Source organism: Necator americanus, chromosome I (assembly GCF_031761385.1).
Source record: "Necator americanus strain Aroian chromosome I, whole genome shotgun sequence".
NCBI lineage: Eukaryota > Metazoa > Nematoda > Chromadorea > Rhabditida > Ancylostomatidae > Necator > Necator americanus.
In genome coordinates this window covers 16,437,556-16,456,811 of record NC_087371.1, presented here as the reverse complement: position 1 = coordinate 16,456,811, position 19,256 = coordinate 16,437,556, and the positions used below count along the sequence as shown (strand labels likewise).

Sequence of the window (19,256 nt, the reverse complement as noted above, 5' to 3'; positions counted from 1 at the left end):
TACACCAATGTATCAATTAAAATAAATCCAGAACCACGACTCAATGCGCCCATTTTCGGAACAAGATCGATGATCATGATATATAATAACGAGCTCATTCTGTCACGTGTGTGTGTCTCTGTGTGTGTCAGTCACAAAATTCAAAAAGGGGGGTGCGACGGGTCCACCGGCGTCAGAGCGCCCCCAACTTTCGTAGTCCCAGAGCGAGGTAAGCTGGGAACCAGTCATTTTGGCTCCCAGCTTACCTCGCTCTGAGACCACTGACAATGTAACACACTGTAATGAAAACTCATATTCAAGCAAATACTAACTGCCTTCACCATTTCTGGAAATACACTACGGTCAAAACGACATGAAGCACAGTACAGTTGCGTAAGCACCTCCGCTCGAAGCGACGCGGTTAGCATCGAGTTAGGACCATTGGTGGAACCATCCATCGCTGCAGTCCGCTGCGGTCTCACTTCGCTTCCAACCGCTACCTCCACCGCACCGCTTCGAGCGTAGCCGCTTACGCAACTACACTGTCCTTCGTGTCGTTCTTACCCGACTACAAAGGGCAATAGAGTGTAACTCGTGTGCGTTTACGGAAACTTCTCACTTTACGACTATTTATTTGTTACTTCGATCAAAATGCTTTGTTGAGCCACAACCGTGTTCCCTGTAGTGCGCCTCTTCATTAGCATTCAAGTTCGTTCCCTTTTCAAGATATTCCTCTTCCAGAATTGGTGTAGTTGGATGTAGAGCTAACCAGTAAGCTTCCAAGAATTTAAAGATTTTCTTTGTGGCTTCGTGTAGACCGTTGTCCTCGATGATAATATCCACCTTAAACCAATCAATTGTAGGTATTACAGATTACATAGGCATTTTAAGGATTGATATTCACCAAATCCGGTGTCAACTGATTGAGTGCGTCAGCACCTGCTACAGCGTTCCCTCCTTTGATGCCTGTTTTCTTAAGTAGTTTGAGCAAAATCTAAATAAATCAACAGTAACAAATACATTGAATCACTTTTCTCCACTGTGAACTTAAAGTCTCCAAACATAATATATCGGAGTAGAGAAATGAGTTGGATTCATGTTATGATTAATTTCGGATTCACTTGTCCACTAGCCTCTGCAATTGTGCTGCTCTGCTACTTGTGCTGGTTTTCGTGTAAAAATGTAAAAATGAAATGATAATAATTAAAATGGTGATAGTAATCAAATTATAATGGTAGTATAATTATCATTTTAATTATAGTGATAATAATTACAAAATATCATGACTCCTCCGCGTATCTATAATATTTCCTTGCAGGTCTGTCTCATCTTGGTGACATGCTTTCTTCGAAAACTGGGAACACCCATGCAAACGGTCGCTTAAATAGTAGCGAACAGTTTACATGATCTGACGTGGAACGCTTTCTTTATCAGTTTGGGGGAAATCAAAAGAAGCACCCATACTTCGAGTAATGCTTCCAAGCTGTATCCATATTATTATACATTGGCATCGAAGGAGTGTTTGAAGAGTTTCAATGTTCTCTAGATGTAGAACTGACGCGCTTTGAAAGAAAACTATGAAATCTTTCGCCCCTACTTGTTATAAAAAAGAGGAACGAAGCGTTGTTTAAATAATACAAATCTAACTTATCTAATATATATGATTTATTTTATTTACTACCAGTCCAAAGTCCTTAGCCGGACGTTCAGACTGGTAATAAATAAGATAAATCACACATATTTTATAAAACTCCAGAAGAACACGGTCCTTAATTTCAGGAACAGAAAAACAGTGGTGAATATTAAGAAGACGCCTTCTTTTCTTAATGGTGCTGTCGCAGTTATTTATTTATTTTATTGAAAATGCTGATAAGTCTCTCATAAGCAAGTAATGCAAGTTGAAATTGCAGTTTTGTCTGAGTCGCTTCGGAACTCCTAAGAACCGGGAGCGATACTCCTAAGATTCTCACCTTTCTGTTACTTATCCGAAATAAAAACATTATAGGAGCCATGTTCAGCTGAGCAACATCAGCCGGTGTGCTGATGTTTGGGCATTCGAGTAGAACCAGATGTAGATCTTCGGTCATAGCCGTTATGAGACGAAGCTCTCTTTCGTTGATATCTCAAGTAGAAGGATTATCCTACATGAAAGCCTAAGGCGATCAAAACAATCGTCATGATGTTTCTATACAGTTCCTGCTAAATTTGGGCCCATAATCGTCTCTTACAGTTTGAAATATATCATCGAATACCGAATGTCAGTTTCGACGAGCCTTTGTCTCCGATATCAGTAGTCAGTCGACGCACGCGACTCCCGAACTTCTTCACTATCGCCGAACTAAATAACTTGGAAAACTGTTTACCGTGGTCTATGAAAATGTAGGGTTGTGTAAAACATCCAGGCGTGAACGTTACGGATTTAGGTACTACTTTTCTACAATTATAATAAAAAAGCATCTAGAGCGTCTAGAGTAGGCTCACCGCACAGCGGCATGCATCAATTGTGTAAGTCTTGACGATTGATAGCATGGACCGAGTAGTATGATAGGACGAGTCGATGGGACCACTGTATACGGGTTTGGGTACTCCCAGATTTCAGCTTGTTTTGTTCTGAAAGGTATATACCACTTAAAGTACTGGAGAAGCCTATCATAGCTCCTTCAGCGCATTACATACAGAGGTACAGTTGCACTGTACACTACGTTGTAATACAGCAGATTCTAGTACATAGGAGAGTAGCTTTGTATACAGCAATGTAGCGAATAGTCGGTGGAGTTTACTCTGCCTCTTCAAAGTTTTCGCATTGGTCAATTTAGAGAGTTAACAATAAATGGGAAGAGGAAAGAATTGGAGTTAGATGATTGACAAAAGCGAAAAACTATTCATAATTTGAGATGTAAACGCTATGGGACAATTCAGAAGCGATTTCTAGTGTAAGTTACCTACTGTTTGAAAGAACGTTAACTACGCGATGGAATCAGATAATTATGAATCTTACTGGTATTCAAATTTTAAGCTCAAAAGTGAAGAAATGTTTGACTGCATTTTCTGAATTACCTTCCAAGCTTTGACACAAATAATCTTCACTACGTTCTGCATTTCTCGACTTTTGAGAGTACAAAAAATCACAGACGTCACCTACCCACACCCCCTCTATCTACTATAACATATCCCAAGTCGAGGATTCAGGTGTGGTTGCTATCATAGAATAACGCAGAATGCACTTCAACGGTTAACCTTCTAGCCACTCAAGAGCTCATTAAAATACAGCAGATGTGACGAACAAAAGGGTGCATTGAGGTCAGAGCTGCAACATGCGCTGATGCGCTGATCAGACGACGAATTCCCATGTGAAGCAAAGGCACGACCCAGAGCAGATGTTGTTGAATTTGCTTTAGAAAAAGCCTAAAAACCGTAATTAGAAGAGTTTCCATCAGCACCGCTCAGAATTACAATGAAACGTGCGGAAATAGAGCAATATTAGTGCTCAGTTTTTCTTTTTCTAGTCAGAAAATATCGTTGACGAAGAAGGCAACAAAAAGCAAGATTTGCGACCGCATCACCGCTGTACACATAGTTTTACACACGCGAAGTATGGTCGGATCAAGACGACATGAATCACGAATGTAGTCGCGGTACATCTGCTTACCCGCTCGAAACGGGGCGATGGAGGCAGCAGTTGGAACCGAGTTGGGACCATCGCGAACTGCATGGATGGATGGTGCCAGCAAGGGTTTCACCACGCCCCTAGCTGCTACGCTCCACCGAAGCGCTTCGAGAGAAGCGGCGTACGCAAGTGCGCGCTTGCTTCATGTCGTTTTGACCCTACTGTAAACTGCGCTACACAATCATGACAATACAGTTTCCGCACACGATCGCATTCTTTTCTGTCGCAGCTTTTTCCTGTTCTTCCTCGTTCTGTTCTATGAGTCGAGCCAATCTTCTTGCTGTCGGTATGAAACCGATTGTCGTCTCGGCGGCGACAACTCGTCCAATCCACCAGTCAGAAGAGTAACGCTAAAAACAGCAAGTAATATCCCACAGTTTAGCAGTCGTCCTTCTGTTTGTTGGTGTTCAATATACTTCCAATTAGCGTCATTGTTTGCTTTTATCATCTGTTACATCACTGGAGCAGCTCATCGTGCACTTTGCGTTAATGAGGACAGATGTTTGTTCGCCGTCTAATCCTAGCAATGGGTGCTTATCTGATTATTACATATTTGATTGCGCTTATTGTTTGAACGAATGGCCTTCACATCAGCACCTGATCGCCTACCATAAAGCCAACGTCCATCTAGTGTATACATGCCGAGACTCCCAGAAAGAAAAAAACTGCAAGATACCCTGTAAATATGAAGAAAATCGCCCTTTTTGAATGAGATAGTCTTTTTCTGTATCGGCGACTCATCCTCCAGTGCTCCATCATACGTAGAGTTCGCTTGGACGGCAAATGCGACTTTGAGGTGCTGCAATTAGGAAATGAATTATTGTACCTCTTATCGTTTTGGTCGATTTAATGAACAAATATATAATGGAAAAATGAAATGGCAGAAGAAACAAGAAATCGAACTCTGTGAGGTCGCAAATGTAGATTTCATAGATGTACAACTTGCAGAACAGTTCTAAAAGATATGTTTTTGAAGCAGAAATTCTTTTCGTGAAAGTTTCAGCGAATAAATGGTTATATCTCGTTCACGATCTTAACTTAGTTTCAAATGGAAAACACACAAAACTTGCTTTTGCCAAAAAATTATGCTCCTTGTCCCTGTGTTAGGTTATCCGGGAGGACTTCATCAGAACACTCTGATCGAGGTATTGTACTAGGTTGATTTTGAAGATGTGGCTATATAATCAGTTATATATCGTTAATCAGGAACACCGACACCACCGCGGTCTAAAAACATCTAACAGTCATGTGTTGCCGATACGTCGGTAACTAATACTTCGTTACGTCAACGCAATACTTGAAAACGACTATGTTGTATTTTATTCTGAGGAATAACCTTGGAGCTATTCCAAGCAAACTTTTTTCTTGATCGTTGTGAAGACAGTGCGATTGCCAGAATTTTTATCATGAACAATGTTTCGTTGTCAATCTCGTGGATATGGGCGTAGAAACTGAACACACATTTTTGCACAGATTCTAGGAACAGAATCTGTGAAATTGAAAAGAAATTCAGAACTTTTGAACTACTTTTTGCTAGAGTCAGCACCTATCGCTACCCGAATACTAGAGCTTTCCCCAAATTGATCTTTAACACATCGGGCCAAAGCGTGAAAGTATGCGCTGAATTCTGATGAGTGTTGTGTTCGTCCCACTCAACTGTCTTCCTTCCACAAATCTCCTATGTTCTATTCAGATAATTTTTTCATGACCTATCGACCAGTCAACATCTCATTAACATGACCAACTATCCCCACTGATCCCTTTTTCCGTCATCCGCTAATAACCGCCGTGTTCGTTAGCGAGTTACACTATTCGGGTCACCATTTGTATTTGACCACACAACGGTGGTGGTTGTTACCGATTTCTGGTCACCAACACAATACATCGCGTGTTAATTCGTCAACACGCTTCGAGCAAATACGTGCAAAACACACAAAAATGCATATACGTCACGTCGAAGCAACAGCTCATAGTGTTCAAATGTGCAGTATTCGAAAATTTTGACTGATTTCCGTGCAAAAACGGCGGCCTCGTAGATCATCACTCAGAAAAGTTCTGTTAAATGGAGCATCGGAGCAGTTGGGAAATGGTTGGCAAACATTAAGTTGCACCGGATGGTTTGCTCTAGTTCTCAAAAAAATGGTGTTATTTACTGGAAAATCCACCCTCTATTTTAGTATAGAAATCAGTGCATAATATGATAGAATTGCTACCTTTCAATGTACACTGTTTTAAACAGCAAGCCCTTTTTGCACATATGTTCTAAATGCTTTTCTTTCTTTTTGAAGAAAGCAAGTATCCCTCTGAACAAGCATAGGCAGCAAACCTTTTTTTTATTTTGAGCCTAATTGAAGTAACTTCTTTCAAACTGGCAGTTACTAAAAAGCCAACCAAATCGGTGGAAGAACTTGGAAATTCATTTTGAAAAGCGGAGCTTGGTTGTGAAAAAGAAAGCTTGTCTGTACAGTGAACAAACTTAAGTAAAAACATTTTCTTTCCTGGAAATAATAGTTAGCTTTATCTTTCTTTCTTCTTCGTGCCTCAAAAAATAAGTGCGGAATAGATGTTGCTACATTATTGCTACATGAAATAATTTCAACCGACCAATTCAATCTCATATTCAGACCTCGACTTTCTTCACTGCTATTCTTCTTTTCTTCAAAATTCCTTAAGACATCAATTAGTAATGTTTTTCTCGTTAGCTGAACATCATCAATTTCCCGGAATTTCTTTGTAAAAATTCTCTGGCTCCCCCTATCCTAAGCCCCTTTTCACCAGCTTTTGGTTAACGTTGACCACGCCTTGATGTGGTCCTTACCAGGCTAATTATGTCAATTATGCGTGCACTATCAGCAACACACCTGGGCAATCAAGGGTGCAACGATGAAGAGATCAAAGCCAGCCGACAGCAGAGTTCAAACATTTCCTCGTAACACAACACTGTGCAAATGCTGCCCTTGCCAAATTGACTTTGAAGGGTTCTGCGCTGTGTACTGTAGTTGGTAGGCAGTCGATTTCAAAGTTGCTGGCCGCTCCACGAGCAGAGATAGTAATCATCCTTGAAAACGTCAAAATTTATCGAGAACTGACAGAGAGGAGGTGTGACATGTTTGTGATTCAAACGTCTCCACTATGTAAATGACGCTTATCGACCGTTCTTGAAAGGTGTTTTGATTCGAGCGGTGATGACAGATCGGAATGATGAACTTATGGCAGCAGGCCATTAGGCCTATTGGACGTCAGTGGGCGATTACGATCGCAGCTTAATGAGTTTAAACAAAACCCGGTAGTTAACGGGAATAATGAGACACAGCAGGGTAAGTCGCGGAAAAACCGAGGGCCTGGAAGCCGTGAGCGATGGTGTAGAAAAACTGTGAGCCAGAAGGCCACGAATGATTAATGCGTTTTGCTTACCACAGCGGCGCGAAGATGTTTCAACGCATGTTGGTGTTCACGATCCTTGCGTTGAGCTTGGCTTTGTTTTGCGTCGTGGATCAGTCGGAGACCAGGCTGGAAGAAGTGCTTTTGAGGCGTTTTGCTGTAATAGTCAGATGATGTCAATTGTAGATTACTATTAGATTAAAGTCCTAACCCCGCGAAAAGGTCAAATTGCTGTTTTAAATGCTTCATTACTTTGTTTGTATCCTCTTTTCTATTACGATTGCAACGCCTACTTTTTCCTAAATTTTAGCAAGAAATCAGAACAGAAATAATGGATCCACAATCCGCTTTTTTCCACTAGTTTAATTCACACGCTACTTTCAAGACCATTGATATGTGTGCTTGCAGACAAAACAACACCTTGTTTGCGGATTAAAGGAAAGCGACGCCTACCCAACGGTTTTTGTGATTCTCTGAGAGCAATCTTTCTCCAGAGCAGAGGTGTATTAATTGAATTATATAGTGAATCAGGGGATAATTATGAATATTTTGTTCACAAGAATTGCTGTTTCTTTTAATCGAAAAAATTGCCACTCTTCAAGAGTTGGGAAGGTAAACGTTGACCCTTTCGAGACTCCGAACGCCACCTTTTCCGGATGTTTCGACTCAGCTCAGTTTGGCTTGATGTGTTAGTGGATACTTCTAGTGCACACAACTTGGTTATCTGTCACGGATTCATACAATGACTAAGTACTGTATCGGAACTATGTGAGAAATACGTCAATACCTCCTTAGGTGACTCTTTATATGCGTATAGAAAATGCTGCAGATTCTCCCTTGCGATCGTATGCATTTGAAAATTTCTTTTCAGGGTTCGTTGTTCTCCTTCCGTTCCCGATGGGTGCTGCTGCAAACAAAGAGTTTGAGTTTCGTACGAGAAAAGATATGTTAGAGTCAATCCATCTTGTCCTACCTCTCGAAGCACTGCTGATCCTTAGGGATTTAAATGCGCAGGAATGTCATTGATTGCCGTCCACGTCGACAGACGACACCGGATGTCGGTTATGTGTTGTTTCCATCCTGGTTTAGGGTGGATTCACCATCGTGTTTGAATTGAGTTACCGCAATTTGTCGCACATTTGGTTGTTTCTGCTGTCGTTTCGCGAAAATGTAATCATTGCCGCTTTCAATGCAGTGTGCACCTAGAAATGAAAATAGCATAAGTATCAGAACGATTAGCTAGGTTTGGGCTGCAATATATACAGGAATCAATTATTATATTTTATGTGTAATTTCTTTTATTTTATTTGTTTGCATTTTATTCAATTACTTTTTTTTATATTTACTACATATTCGTTTTTGTCTTCATTTTATGTTCGTGTTTGTAACGTGTTTCATATATTAATTTTCCCGTTTAGTAATCAGTCCGAAGATTATTATACTCTTTTTATACATCCATCAAAGCAATCGCATCTCCTGTTACGTATTTTTCCTCTAAAAATATCCTCAGCATTTACCAGAAATCAAACGCTTCTAATTCTTACACATCCGATTCTTCACATTCATCAAACGTAGAATTTTCTACCTAGATTTGGTTTCCAGTTCTTACTGATCGCTGTTCCGATCGCGAAGTCTTTTTTTTCTTGTAGGGAATTGATAGTTTTAGAAACAAATGAGCGAATGCTTTATCCGTGCAAAATCTTCGCGTTGTTTGACGGGACATTTATTTTCCATAAAACTTGTGGGTGGGTTTGAGCCTCACCTCTCTATGTGAGGAATGTTTTCGCTTTCGAATCCCTTGAGAATACAGCAGTTTGAATCAACACTTATGATCCATTTTCTCCTGTAAAAAAAGTAGAATAGGTTGAATGAAATAAAATTTTTTTCTGAAATGTTCCTACATGTTGGGACACTAGCATTCTCAGCTCTTTATCTATCTAAAAACAAAATGTATGTCATTTTTGTCACCTCACAAATACGGGCATGTCATCAGGAGGTGAACAATGTGGTCTTTGTCATTACCACATTGACATGCGATTCATCATCGTCATCGCTCACTGACCCCAATGACGGCAGAACGCTTGTGGCCATTCAAAGGAGCACCTTCAGGAAGCTGAGAGATAGCTGTGACGTCATTCGATTGGGACTTTCTTTTCTCGGGAAAATTTCAATTGTTCTTCCATAGTCCATACAAGTACAATACTCCCTAGTATTTGTTACTACAAAGTTGCGGTTACCCCTCTCCATTTACTCAACTCAAAAACCCATTTTTTTGCCACTTGGAGAGGTCATGCTCTGAGAAGAACGTGGGTTCCCCTTGCATCTATAGAAAACTAGTGAACGCCTCGGAATATTGCAGAGGGAGTAATGAAAATTCTTTTTCTCGAGCTTCACTGACCTTCAAACCTGACCGAAACTTGGGCTGTACTTCGATGGCATCCAGAATTGAACAGTTAACGATTTGGAAGTCATGCACTTGAAAGTTGGAGAAAAAACAGCCGTAGAAACCTTTGGAGAATGCAGAGATAAAAATAAATTTGCTTATGTGACTGTTCATTCATCATACCTCCTGTTTCTTCTAGCTTCCAGTTGGAATAAGGTGTCAAGCATAAAAATGTTCAGGATTTTCTTTTCTATCACCAGCTATCTCTTTTTGTTCCACTCGTTTCAAGCATAATTGTCATTAATAATTCAGCTTAAGTTTAACAGAATTAACATACATTCCCACAGTTGAAACTACTCCTTAACGAAATTTACTTTATCCAGCCTGCTAACAAGCAACGTGATAGATGTCTTATGGTTTGCTGAACCCACAAGGTATTTCCATTAGTTTCACTAATTTGGACTGTTCCTGGAAAACTGTTGCAGAAATACTTCCATGACACACACCCGTGATAGGATCCGTTCAGGGTGTCGGAGCTGTAGCATACGGTTGTTATCTCTTCAGCTTAGTAATAATTTATTTGCTGCAGCTTTTTATGTGGACGTGATATCAGTGATAGTGACATAATTATTCCGTTACTTCCATGCCAATAGACTTTCCTATCAATCTCATTATCATTTTGCTTCCTTTAGCTTTATAGAATCTCCACTCTTCTCCCGACTGCATTTCTATGGCTTTTCTGGTTTTCACCTTTTTTCGTATCGGCGTTTATCCTGAACAGAGTGCCCTTTTTGAGAAGCTTGTCCATAATTCAACTGATCCCCAGATAACGCCGACTTTCAGCAGCTCATTTATCACGGGGATAGCCGGCCGTCGCGCAGATCTGCGCTTAAATCTAAGCCAGCCAACTCTTTAATTTATTCCGGTAGGGCTGGTGTTTGTCAGTGCAGAGAGCAACCGAGCTATTGACCCTCTATTTCTCGACTGACATTGACAGATGAGCCGAGGATGTGCGAATCACAGGGTCAGACGAAGGCATCTACACAACGTTAGACGAGCGTCAGCGCTAATTAACAGCCTTGCATTGCTTAAAGCCACTCAGCGGACATATTGCGCTGGTTGGCTATTTCTAATTAAAACAGAGTGGAATCTGCGAAATTTTTGGCTTCTTTTCGTGCAAATGATTCAATGGCATGATACGGAATTGAAAAATTCTTATTTTCAACCAGATCAACTATTGTAAAAAATTTTGAGAGATGTGGTGGGTGGGAAGGTAAGTAGCGTTTGTTGTGATAGGACATAGACACACCAAGATTTGGTTAAAAAAAATTGAACCTCAAATGTGGACCATTGTCTCGCTCTAAGAGATATTTTGTTGGATGTTTAGGGAAATTTGAAACTATTCGATGGTCCCATAGGTTTCTTTCTTAGTTTCCCAATATTTTAACTTTTTCTTCAACAGCAAAGATGTTCCAATTCACAAGATAGCCGGCAGATTATCGGTGGTCTTCGTCCAACGAAGTGATAGTTTGTTTATTCCTTCCCCTAGGGCTCAGGTTGTTCTGAATTAAGGTGTTTAGAATCATGGAAGGAAAGTTATAGGATAATAATTTGAACTTTCTGAGAATTTATAACCATTTTTGAATGATAGATATTTCTCAGAACGACTCTTACGGATCTTGTATGGCTTCTATTAATTTTGTTTGCTTCTGTTTGTTTTTCTAGCCATAATCTTGTCATTTAGAGGTAGTTATGTATATTCACGACGTCCTCCTCGCCCTTGAAACTCGCAGATGTGTAGCGATTTTAGTTTAACTTTCTCTTTCAGCTTCTCAAGCTATAATGCAGAAGTGCTACTATCTACTATGCAAACAAATTTCTTTCATACAGACTCTATTTAGTGCAAGATGATCACAATATACAGTATGTTATTTTTAATCGCCCTTAGCGCTCTGGAGATCGAATAGTATCCTAATCATTGCGTCATCGTTGCACTTATCGCTAATAGAAGTGTAGCATTGGCCAATTGGGAGGTCTTTTGTGAAAATGGTCATCTCAAAACAAGCAGGTTTCCACATGACTGGTTCAGGAGGAAGAGCGCTTACAGCCAAACAGGAAGGTTCGAAATGTTAATAATTTGTACGAAAAACCATGTGAAATTTGAGAAGAACACATTGAAAATTAAAGCAGTTTTGAAGGTCAACTTTGCTTCCTGCAGGACTCGTATGAATTGATTCACTGCATTTTCACTGCGAACTAAGAATTCGTTGTTCTCAGGAACTCGACATCGTATTTCTTATTCTGCGACTGTCGCCTTTTGATCCCCTCGGAAACTGGAACTCGATTTCTTTTTTCCTTTTTCTTATCTCTTCTCTTTTCTCTCTTCGATTATGGAAATACAACAAACACAAGCTGTAATTGATGATTGTACTGGTCAGTTGTTACTAGAGATAGCCGAGCCATAGTCTAGCTTTCCTTTAGTCATTTCAGATTGGCGTAATATGCCTTCTCTCTAGCTCCGCACTTGCAGACACCCTTGAAGCAATTGTCAGGATCTTATCTCGCAAAAAATATTACTTCCACCAGTTCCACGCGGGCAAAACCAAATAAGTGGTGAAGTGTACTCGTCGCAGGACTCCCGCACCGCACTGGCGAGTACTAGTGCGAAGTAGGGGTACTGAAGCGAACATGAGGTATGGACCTTACCTTGTTGGATGGAGCGTCCCACAACATTCGACACGGATGTTCCCCTATACAGGAAGGAGTGTTATTGTGTGAGTGTCAAACACGTAGCTTCTACGAAGAGCCTTATGAATACAGAAAACTCGTCCTCGATGCCGTTTGAACTCGTTAACATCTGTTCCTTTCGCTGCCACACACAGACACACAAACTCCACTCAGCACCCTTCAAAACGCGACGAGGTATGATTTTTCAAGAGGGGGCGTGGTGACCACGTCTGTCCGATTTTCAAACGCAAGCCGCAGCTGGTGTCGTATGTGTGCTTGCGTGCGTGTGTATGTATGCGTGTATGTGCGCGTTTGAGTCGAACGCAAAGGGGGCCAGATGGCGCGGCGCCGAGTCGTTTGAATTCGCCACGCCATTGCGGCCACGCCTCTCCACACGCTGAAGCGTCAATGAATGACCACAGCCGGACGAGAGACCATTTACTATCCGTTGACCTTCTGTTTGTACATCCGGCTTTTCCTGTTTATTGTACGTTACGTTGCGCTCGGCTCTGATCAGCTGCTAGCGGGGAAGGTGTTTGAATTTTCTGGCGAATCGAATTATTGTCGACGATCGACCGTTCCAGCTACGCAATCCGCGCCTTCTTCAGTGTGGTTCTATTCCCGTCTTATCATTTAATCACCTCCTCTTCAACTGTTTACATTCACACAATACCGTTGTTTTCATCGAGTTCGTCCCTGAAACTCAACGTTTCCTTGGAAATTGTCAAATTTTCTCGCTCTTTCTCTAGTCTAGTAAATAAATTCAAATTTCCCTTTAGTTTTCATCCTAGTTCTCGGCGGTGGAGATCACCACAGTGGAATTTAAGTTCGAAGAAGATCGAGAAATATTCCACGATCTTGTTTTGCCCGGCTCCCTGGTGTACTGCTAGGCCTCCTCTAGTTAAAGGCCCCATGAATCTGAGGTGGTACGGATTTCAGGTGGAGTATTCGTACACGGAAAAATTGTAGATTATAGAGAGGTGGATGATTCCGTACATTTCTTGCTAATTGGCGTAAAAAATGGCCCGGAAGATGCGGCGTGTGCACACGGCTGGCGCGCTCCAATCGGACTCGTTGTAGAAAATAGCGCGCCGGAACGCTCGAAGCCGCGTCTTCCGGGCCGTTTTTACGGCAATTAGGACAAAATGGACGGAATCACCCCCTCTCCTTAATCTACGATCCCGTATACGAATACTGCACCTGAACTTCAGATTTGTGGGGTGATGGCTTTAAGCTACAAAGCTCTGTGTTTCATCTTCAAAACTGATTTTCTCACATATTCCACAATCCTAAAAAAATATCCATATCACTGCTGAATTTCTCAGAAGGACGTAATATCTGTTTGTTCTACTCGAACCACAAGTGTCCTGTGGGTTAAAGCAAACTCCATGTCAACCCTTCCCAAGGAAATAAATGTCGGCTATTAGGCCATTTGAACTGAGCTGACCTAAACAACAGCAAGCATTATACCACTGAATGTAAGGAAAAGTCCTTGTATGGGAAGAATTCGCACTTTGCGGGAGGTCTGCAACCTCAGATAATGACTTGCTTGCAGGCTCACATGTTCTAACAAGATCTTACTTGTTTACGGGTATCATATCAGGTAAGAACGTTACAAGTAGGAGCATGTTAGAACGAGTAAGCGTGCAGGCAAGTCATCAGCTGTGGTTGCGGGACTTCCGCAAGGTGCGAATTCTCTACGCTTGTGTTGTACATATAACAGTAAATTTCATGTGGTCATAAATTTGTATAGTTAGGAATTTCTTTGCTTTTCGGAACTTTACCAAAGTGTCTTCTATCTGCTGATTGTAAAGTACCATCTGGATTTATCTTTACTTTATCAGCAACAAGAAAGATGATCTCCTTTTGGTTGGATCCCATTGAAATTCGTGCTGCTACATAAATTATAAGCATTCTGTTTCATTTCTAGAACCAGTGGCACATTATAGCTCAGAAAATGCTGAATCAAAGACAAAAAACCTCTAAGGGTCATCCAGAATTTCTGAAAAGCGCTTCTAAAGTAATCATCTACGAATGAAGAAAGTTTTAATTTTACCACAACTTTTAATTTCTCTTCCATGCTCTTCTGCTTCAACACACCAAAACTCTTCATGATTTCGTTGCTGCTGTTTCTTGGATATTCCTACTTTTTGGCTACTATACATAGACGGATTAATCCTACATACTACTTTTGGTTTTACTCTCAGTTCCCAGACCTTTCATCTGTAGGATTCTCCTATCCTTCTTCTTCTTTCGTCTACACTTCGGCAACGTTGTTTTTCGCGGGCGTGCAGTGAGAAGTTGTCGAATTCGAATTTTCTGGACAGCGGCCAACTTTCGGAGCATCGCGCCGAGCCAGTTACGCAATGATGTAGCACTGCGTGCTACATTGTCTCTGACGAGGCTATGGTCTTATTTTTAGAGCTCTGTGACCCTGTTAACTGCTCGAGATTCCACGATTTTCTCTGTAAAGACGGTGATGTTGCACTTATTCATCACATCGTTGTTTCGACCGGGCAGATTTAGGTTACGACAAAGCACTTCATCACACAGTTCAATCGATCAGTCGATCTCAACTCTCATATGACGTTGTCTTAATTGATGATCCAAAATAATGTATGCCGTTGGAGGGAACCATGATTCTGCTGGAACACTAATTCAAAAGACCACACTTTCGATTCATTATAGCGAAACAACTAGGTTCTGAAATTCAGAAGGATCTCGCTCAGTCCTGCACCAATCGATAGTATCCTTCATTCAACATGTTTTCGTTGAAAGCTTATCAGGATTACCCTCCCCACAAAGACGCCGACTGTGCCAGCTAGTCTCACCAAACCCCCTCATCTAAGAAAGGTCAGGACGGGCCATTTGAATTCTGCTAACGAGGGCTGAGCTCTTCGAGTACCCTCATTTAAAGCATAGAAACGATGGTTTGTTCTCTTAATATTTTTAATCTGGTCGAATAATTTTTAACTCTTAACTAGCTTCATAGTGCTTACCAACATTTCGACACTTGTGAAAAGAAGATAAATTTTTCGACGAGTCGCTCTTTTATGCCCGATCTCTGGTTTCATGAAATCCTGAGGTACGTACAGGACCAATAGGGGATTTCCGACAGGACCGTGTGGATCAATGAGTAGCCTTATCGTCACCTTAGATAGGACAGCTATAAAGAAGCAAATTTTTGGGGAAACCATTCTTACTGTTGCGATCATTTAAGAGACTATGAGAAAATGAGGGTTGCTTGGGACTCACCCGTTCTCTCTGATTTCCAGCTGATCGCTTAAGAAAACTAACAACAACTAAGTACTGTTTTTCATTTTACGTGCCTTAAGTTATTCATAAAGTACCCAGGTTATTAGGAAGTCTGCACACTCTACATTCTGTACTATTTTTTTCAAAGAAATTGCCCATTGCGGTTGGCCACGCACACTCTACCGTATCCCCAATTCGCGGTAATTTAGAGTGGGTACTGTACCTGTGGAATTGGCTATACTGGTCCAAAACGGAATTGTGGTTATTTTTGAAGGCGACCAGCTCTTTACAGCGAACAAAACCGTTGAGTTTACCCTCTCGAAAATTGCACCAATCCCGGCCCAGCACCTCGGCGTCGAACACCTCCTTTCTGTGTGCGACCGTATTCGACAGCTCCTCCTCCGCTGGTGTTCAGCTCTTGGGAGTTGATCTTAACTCGTGCTGACATGCCGCTGACGTTGTTTAGTAATGCTATAATCCTTTTCTGTGGTGCACTCAAGCGACGAGAGGGTCAGGTATTCGCCGCGATTGCGCAACCGCTCATTACTACTTCCTACTACTTCGCAACCATCACTTAAGCGTGTTGGAGGTCATCTCGTCTCAGGAAACCAACTGCTCATAACATTAGAGATGTTCTCCTCAAAATTTCGTTCAATTTTTTCTATATTCAACTTTAATTTATCTACCACTTGTTTCTAACAAAATGATGTAAAGAGCGATCGACTCAATTGGCAGCGATCTTCGCTGTACGTACGCAATTTCGCGTCCTTTGCCATTCGCACGGCGAGCGTATAATCGTGGGGTATCATCATTCACTTGACCCCGTTTGGTGTTCATTTAAAATGTGTTGGGGGTCACGTTCTTCCGCTCTTTTGACTCTATTCAATGTTGAGGACCTTTGTGGACACCACTTCTGACCTTGCCCCATCCTAATGGCTCTGTGAGTTGAGCAATAAAAATAAAAATGAAATGACTAGTACTTCCTGGATCATTCGTCAGATTGAACTGCGTTCAACTCGGTTCACTGAAAACCACGCAATTAGGTGTAGGGATTTCTGTGAAAATCCTTCAACTGGGCGATTTTCAATCCCAGAAGAGGAACATCCCCTACCGTAATTTCAAATTTCGCTACTCACCCCCCTATAATTTTGCAAATAGTTCTCTTAGCTTATCTTTAAGCTCTTAAATTTCGCTATAAATGATGAAATCTCTTCAGACTTCTGAGTTCATTAGGACTCGCTCATGAAGAAGACGTTTCTTCGTTATTTATCTTTGGTTGGGATCCTTCAAAATACTCAATACCGGAAAGTTTATGCTAGAAAACTTAAAACTGCCGATAATCCGTGGAAATTTACAGTGGATCGAGAATTCAGAAACTCTCAGCAAAAAAATCCCTAAAAGCGTCATTTTCTCGGTCGTTCTATCGCTTTCCCGCGTTCTCTGTGACCTTTTATCCGAATTATGCCAAAAACTAAGTGCCACCATGGGAAGAAAAGGAACCCGCCAATCATCCGGCGTATCGCCTCCGCAGTTCCTGACCACTTCCGTCGTCGCTCCGTCATCATTGCGCCTGGTCCACCACGATCGTTGGCCTGTCCCATTCTGTTGATGAATCTGTTCTGGTATCAGTTACGGTGGCCCTTTTAGCCTGTGGGTATCGGATTACGGGGCTCAACGTGGTGTCTCATTTACTGTTCTACCATACACATATCTACACGAGTTTGGATTCGCATTTTTTGGCGGGGATTTTAATCCGCTGATTCTAGGGTGTATACCAAAAAATGTGGAGCACCTGTAAAACAAAATCAAAAAACTTCTCTGTGTTTAGTAGATGCTCGAGAAATTCTTCCATTGCCCTCCGGCAGTTTTCCTCTATCGAGAATTACATTCTTTTCTACATATTCATCCCTTCCTATTCTACATGTCCTTCGTTTCTTTTCATATGTATTTTTTAAACTGTAGGAATCTTGTGCTGTGTAATATGCATCATGAAGTGAATTCGAGTAAGTTTTCCTTCTTTGAATTTCTTTTCTCGGTACCATCCAGTCAAGTTGTATAGATAGCGTCGTCTCGAAGAATCACAAAAATCTTTATCCAAATGGGTGTGCAGTGCTTCAGAATTCCCCATATTTTCGCTACTTTTCAACTTTGTGCTTCCCCTTCTTTGTGATTTTGCGGAAGTGCCCTGCATTTTCCTCTGAACATCTACACGTTATTACCTTTCTACAGAACCTTAGTGTAGCTAGCCCAACTCAACCTCTTGCAGCCTTTGCTCCGCCCAACACCATGCTGTGTTCGGATGCGAAAAGCATTTCTCCAAGAAATTCACCATTTGGGAGCGTTTTAGCAATACAAATCCTTATTTTGCTATTCCAATACTCATTTAGAATTTACTGTACCTTCTCCTTTGTTACCAATACCTTCCTCTAGGTCACATTTCCCATAAATTTTCGAAGATCTCTATTTTCAAATCCTTCCAGGTTCTACTCATTTTCGTAGCACAGACCTGATATTTGGTATTGCCTTTATCATTGAACTATTTCAGATAGGTTCTTTTGTCCTGACATAACTATGAAGTTCCTGACAACAAATAAAAGCACGATCTCTACAAACTAATTCCTGTAGGCTCTCGCGGCAAAATTTCTTCAGAAATTGCGAATTTACGGGACTTGTCCCTCGGGCTCTGGACGAGTTCTGCTAGCCATTAATGCTTCGTCTCTTTATCTGGGCGCGATTACTTAAACAAACAATAGAAAATTTCTAGACAAAAGCTGTCTATGACAAGTATGTGGCTAAATTCGGCATGTTTTGTTTCCTCTTCATTTTCCGATCCTTTGATGACTTTTCTCGTCCAGTCGTATCGATCGATAGTAGTGCAAGATCAGTCAGTGAATCAGGACAAGATGCAAGATTCGGAACTATAAACCCTAAAGTATCGATTTGTCACACTGTCCACGATCACAGATGGTTAGATTGTCATAACGCCCCGACGCCTCATCAATATGATCCGTGCGTACCTGAGGGTGTAATATCAAGTGCCATTAGCGCTGAAGGTTCGCCTTAAGGCGTCGTGTCTTGTCCTTCTACGATGAGAGGCGAAACCATTACCTCATCGCAATCACCGCCGCCACCCTCCCTACCTCAACACGTCAAACACTACACACGTCCTTCAGTTGGCGATTTTTTGTCGAATTTGTCGGTTCCTTTGTGAGATCCTCGAAGATATTGAAATTTCGATTGATTTGATGCGTCAGCCGTAATAACAGGCGAGTAACTCATTACGTTTGAAATCACATTCGGAGACAATGGAGATTCCTCTAGGAATTATCGAAGATAGATCTTGTTCATGCTTAGAATCTCCTGTTAGTAAGTTAGGAGCAAATTTAAACGAAGGACACGAGATTCATAACTACATTTTTAGATGAATTATTTATATTATTTTATGTGTAAGATATCCTATCCAACACTTTTCTTTCATTTACCTTGAAAAAGAGAAAACTGAAGATCTACTCCTATTCTTACTACCGCAGTAGCGACCATTCCTGAATTCTTGAAGCCAGGATTTTGACACAGAACCATACCACACATAACTTTTCTGCTATGGTCCAGCAGCAATTAAAGATTTATTCTCAGAATTATTCTTGGGTATTGTAATATTGCAAATTTTAGTATTACAGTGCTCACAATGTCTCAGGAATAATAACAGCGCTGTGAGCAAACATTGGAGTAAGTAATTTTGCATCATAACTACCATGTGATTCATATAAAATAGAATTTTCAAAGTTTTATAAGCTTGAAGCCTTCGAAAAGCCCCTGAAATGCCTTAGTGTGATCTGATGATTATTCAGATTGAATGCCATAAGA

The 19,256-nt window shown here is 41.1% G+C and overlaps 1 protein-coding gene across 2 annotated transcripts; it reads right to left on the bottom strand.

The window, feature by feature from the left end:
* Positions 1-609: 609 nt before the first annotated feature.
* RB195_005771 (uncharacterized protein) lies at positions 610-15,840 on the bottom strand (the record flags this gene model as incomplete). Of its 2 annotated transcripts, XM_064178501.1 has the most annotated exons (12): positions 610-822; positions 884-973; positions 1,950-2,101; positions 2,232-2,317; positions 2,461-2,589; positions 3,851-3,996; positions 7,061-7,156; positions 7,815-7,934; positions 8,001-8,020; positions 8,128-8,229; positions 12,117-12,160; positions 15,707-15,840. In XM_064178501.1, 12 exons carry the CDS (start codon positions 15,838-15,840, stop codon positions 610-612), a joined length of 1,332 nt encoding a protein of 443 aa, XP_064035542.1. The 2 variants fall into 2 exon arrangements, with proteins under 2 accessions (XP_064035542.1, XP_064035543.1); XM_064178500.1 differs by lacking the exon at positions 12,117-12,160 and having other exon boundaries at positions 15,741-15,840.
* Between the last annotated feature and the right edge of the window lie 3,416 nt (positions 15,841-19,256).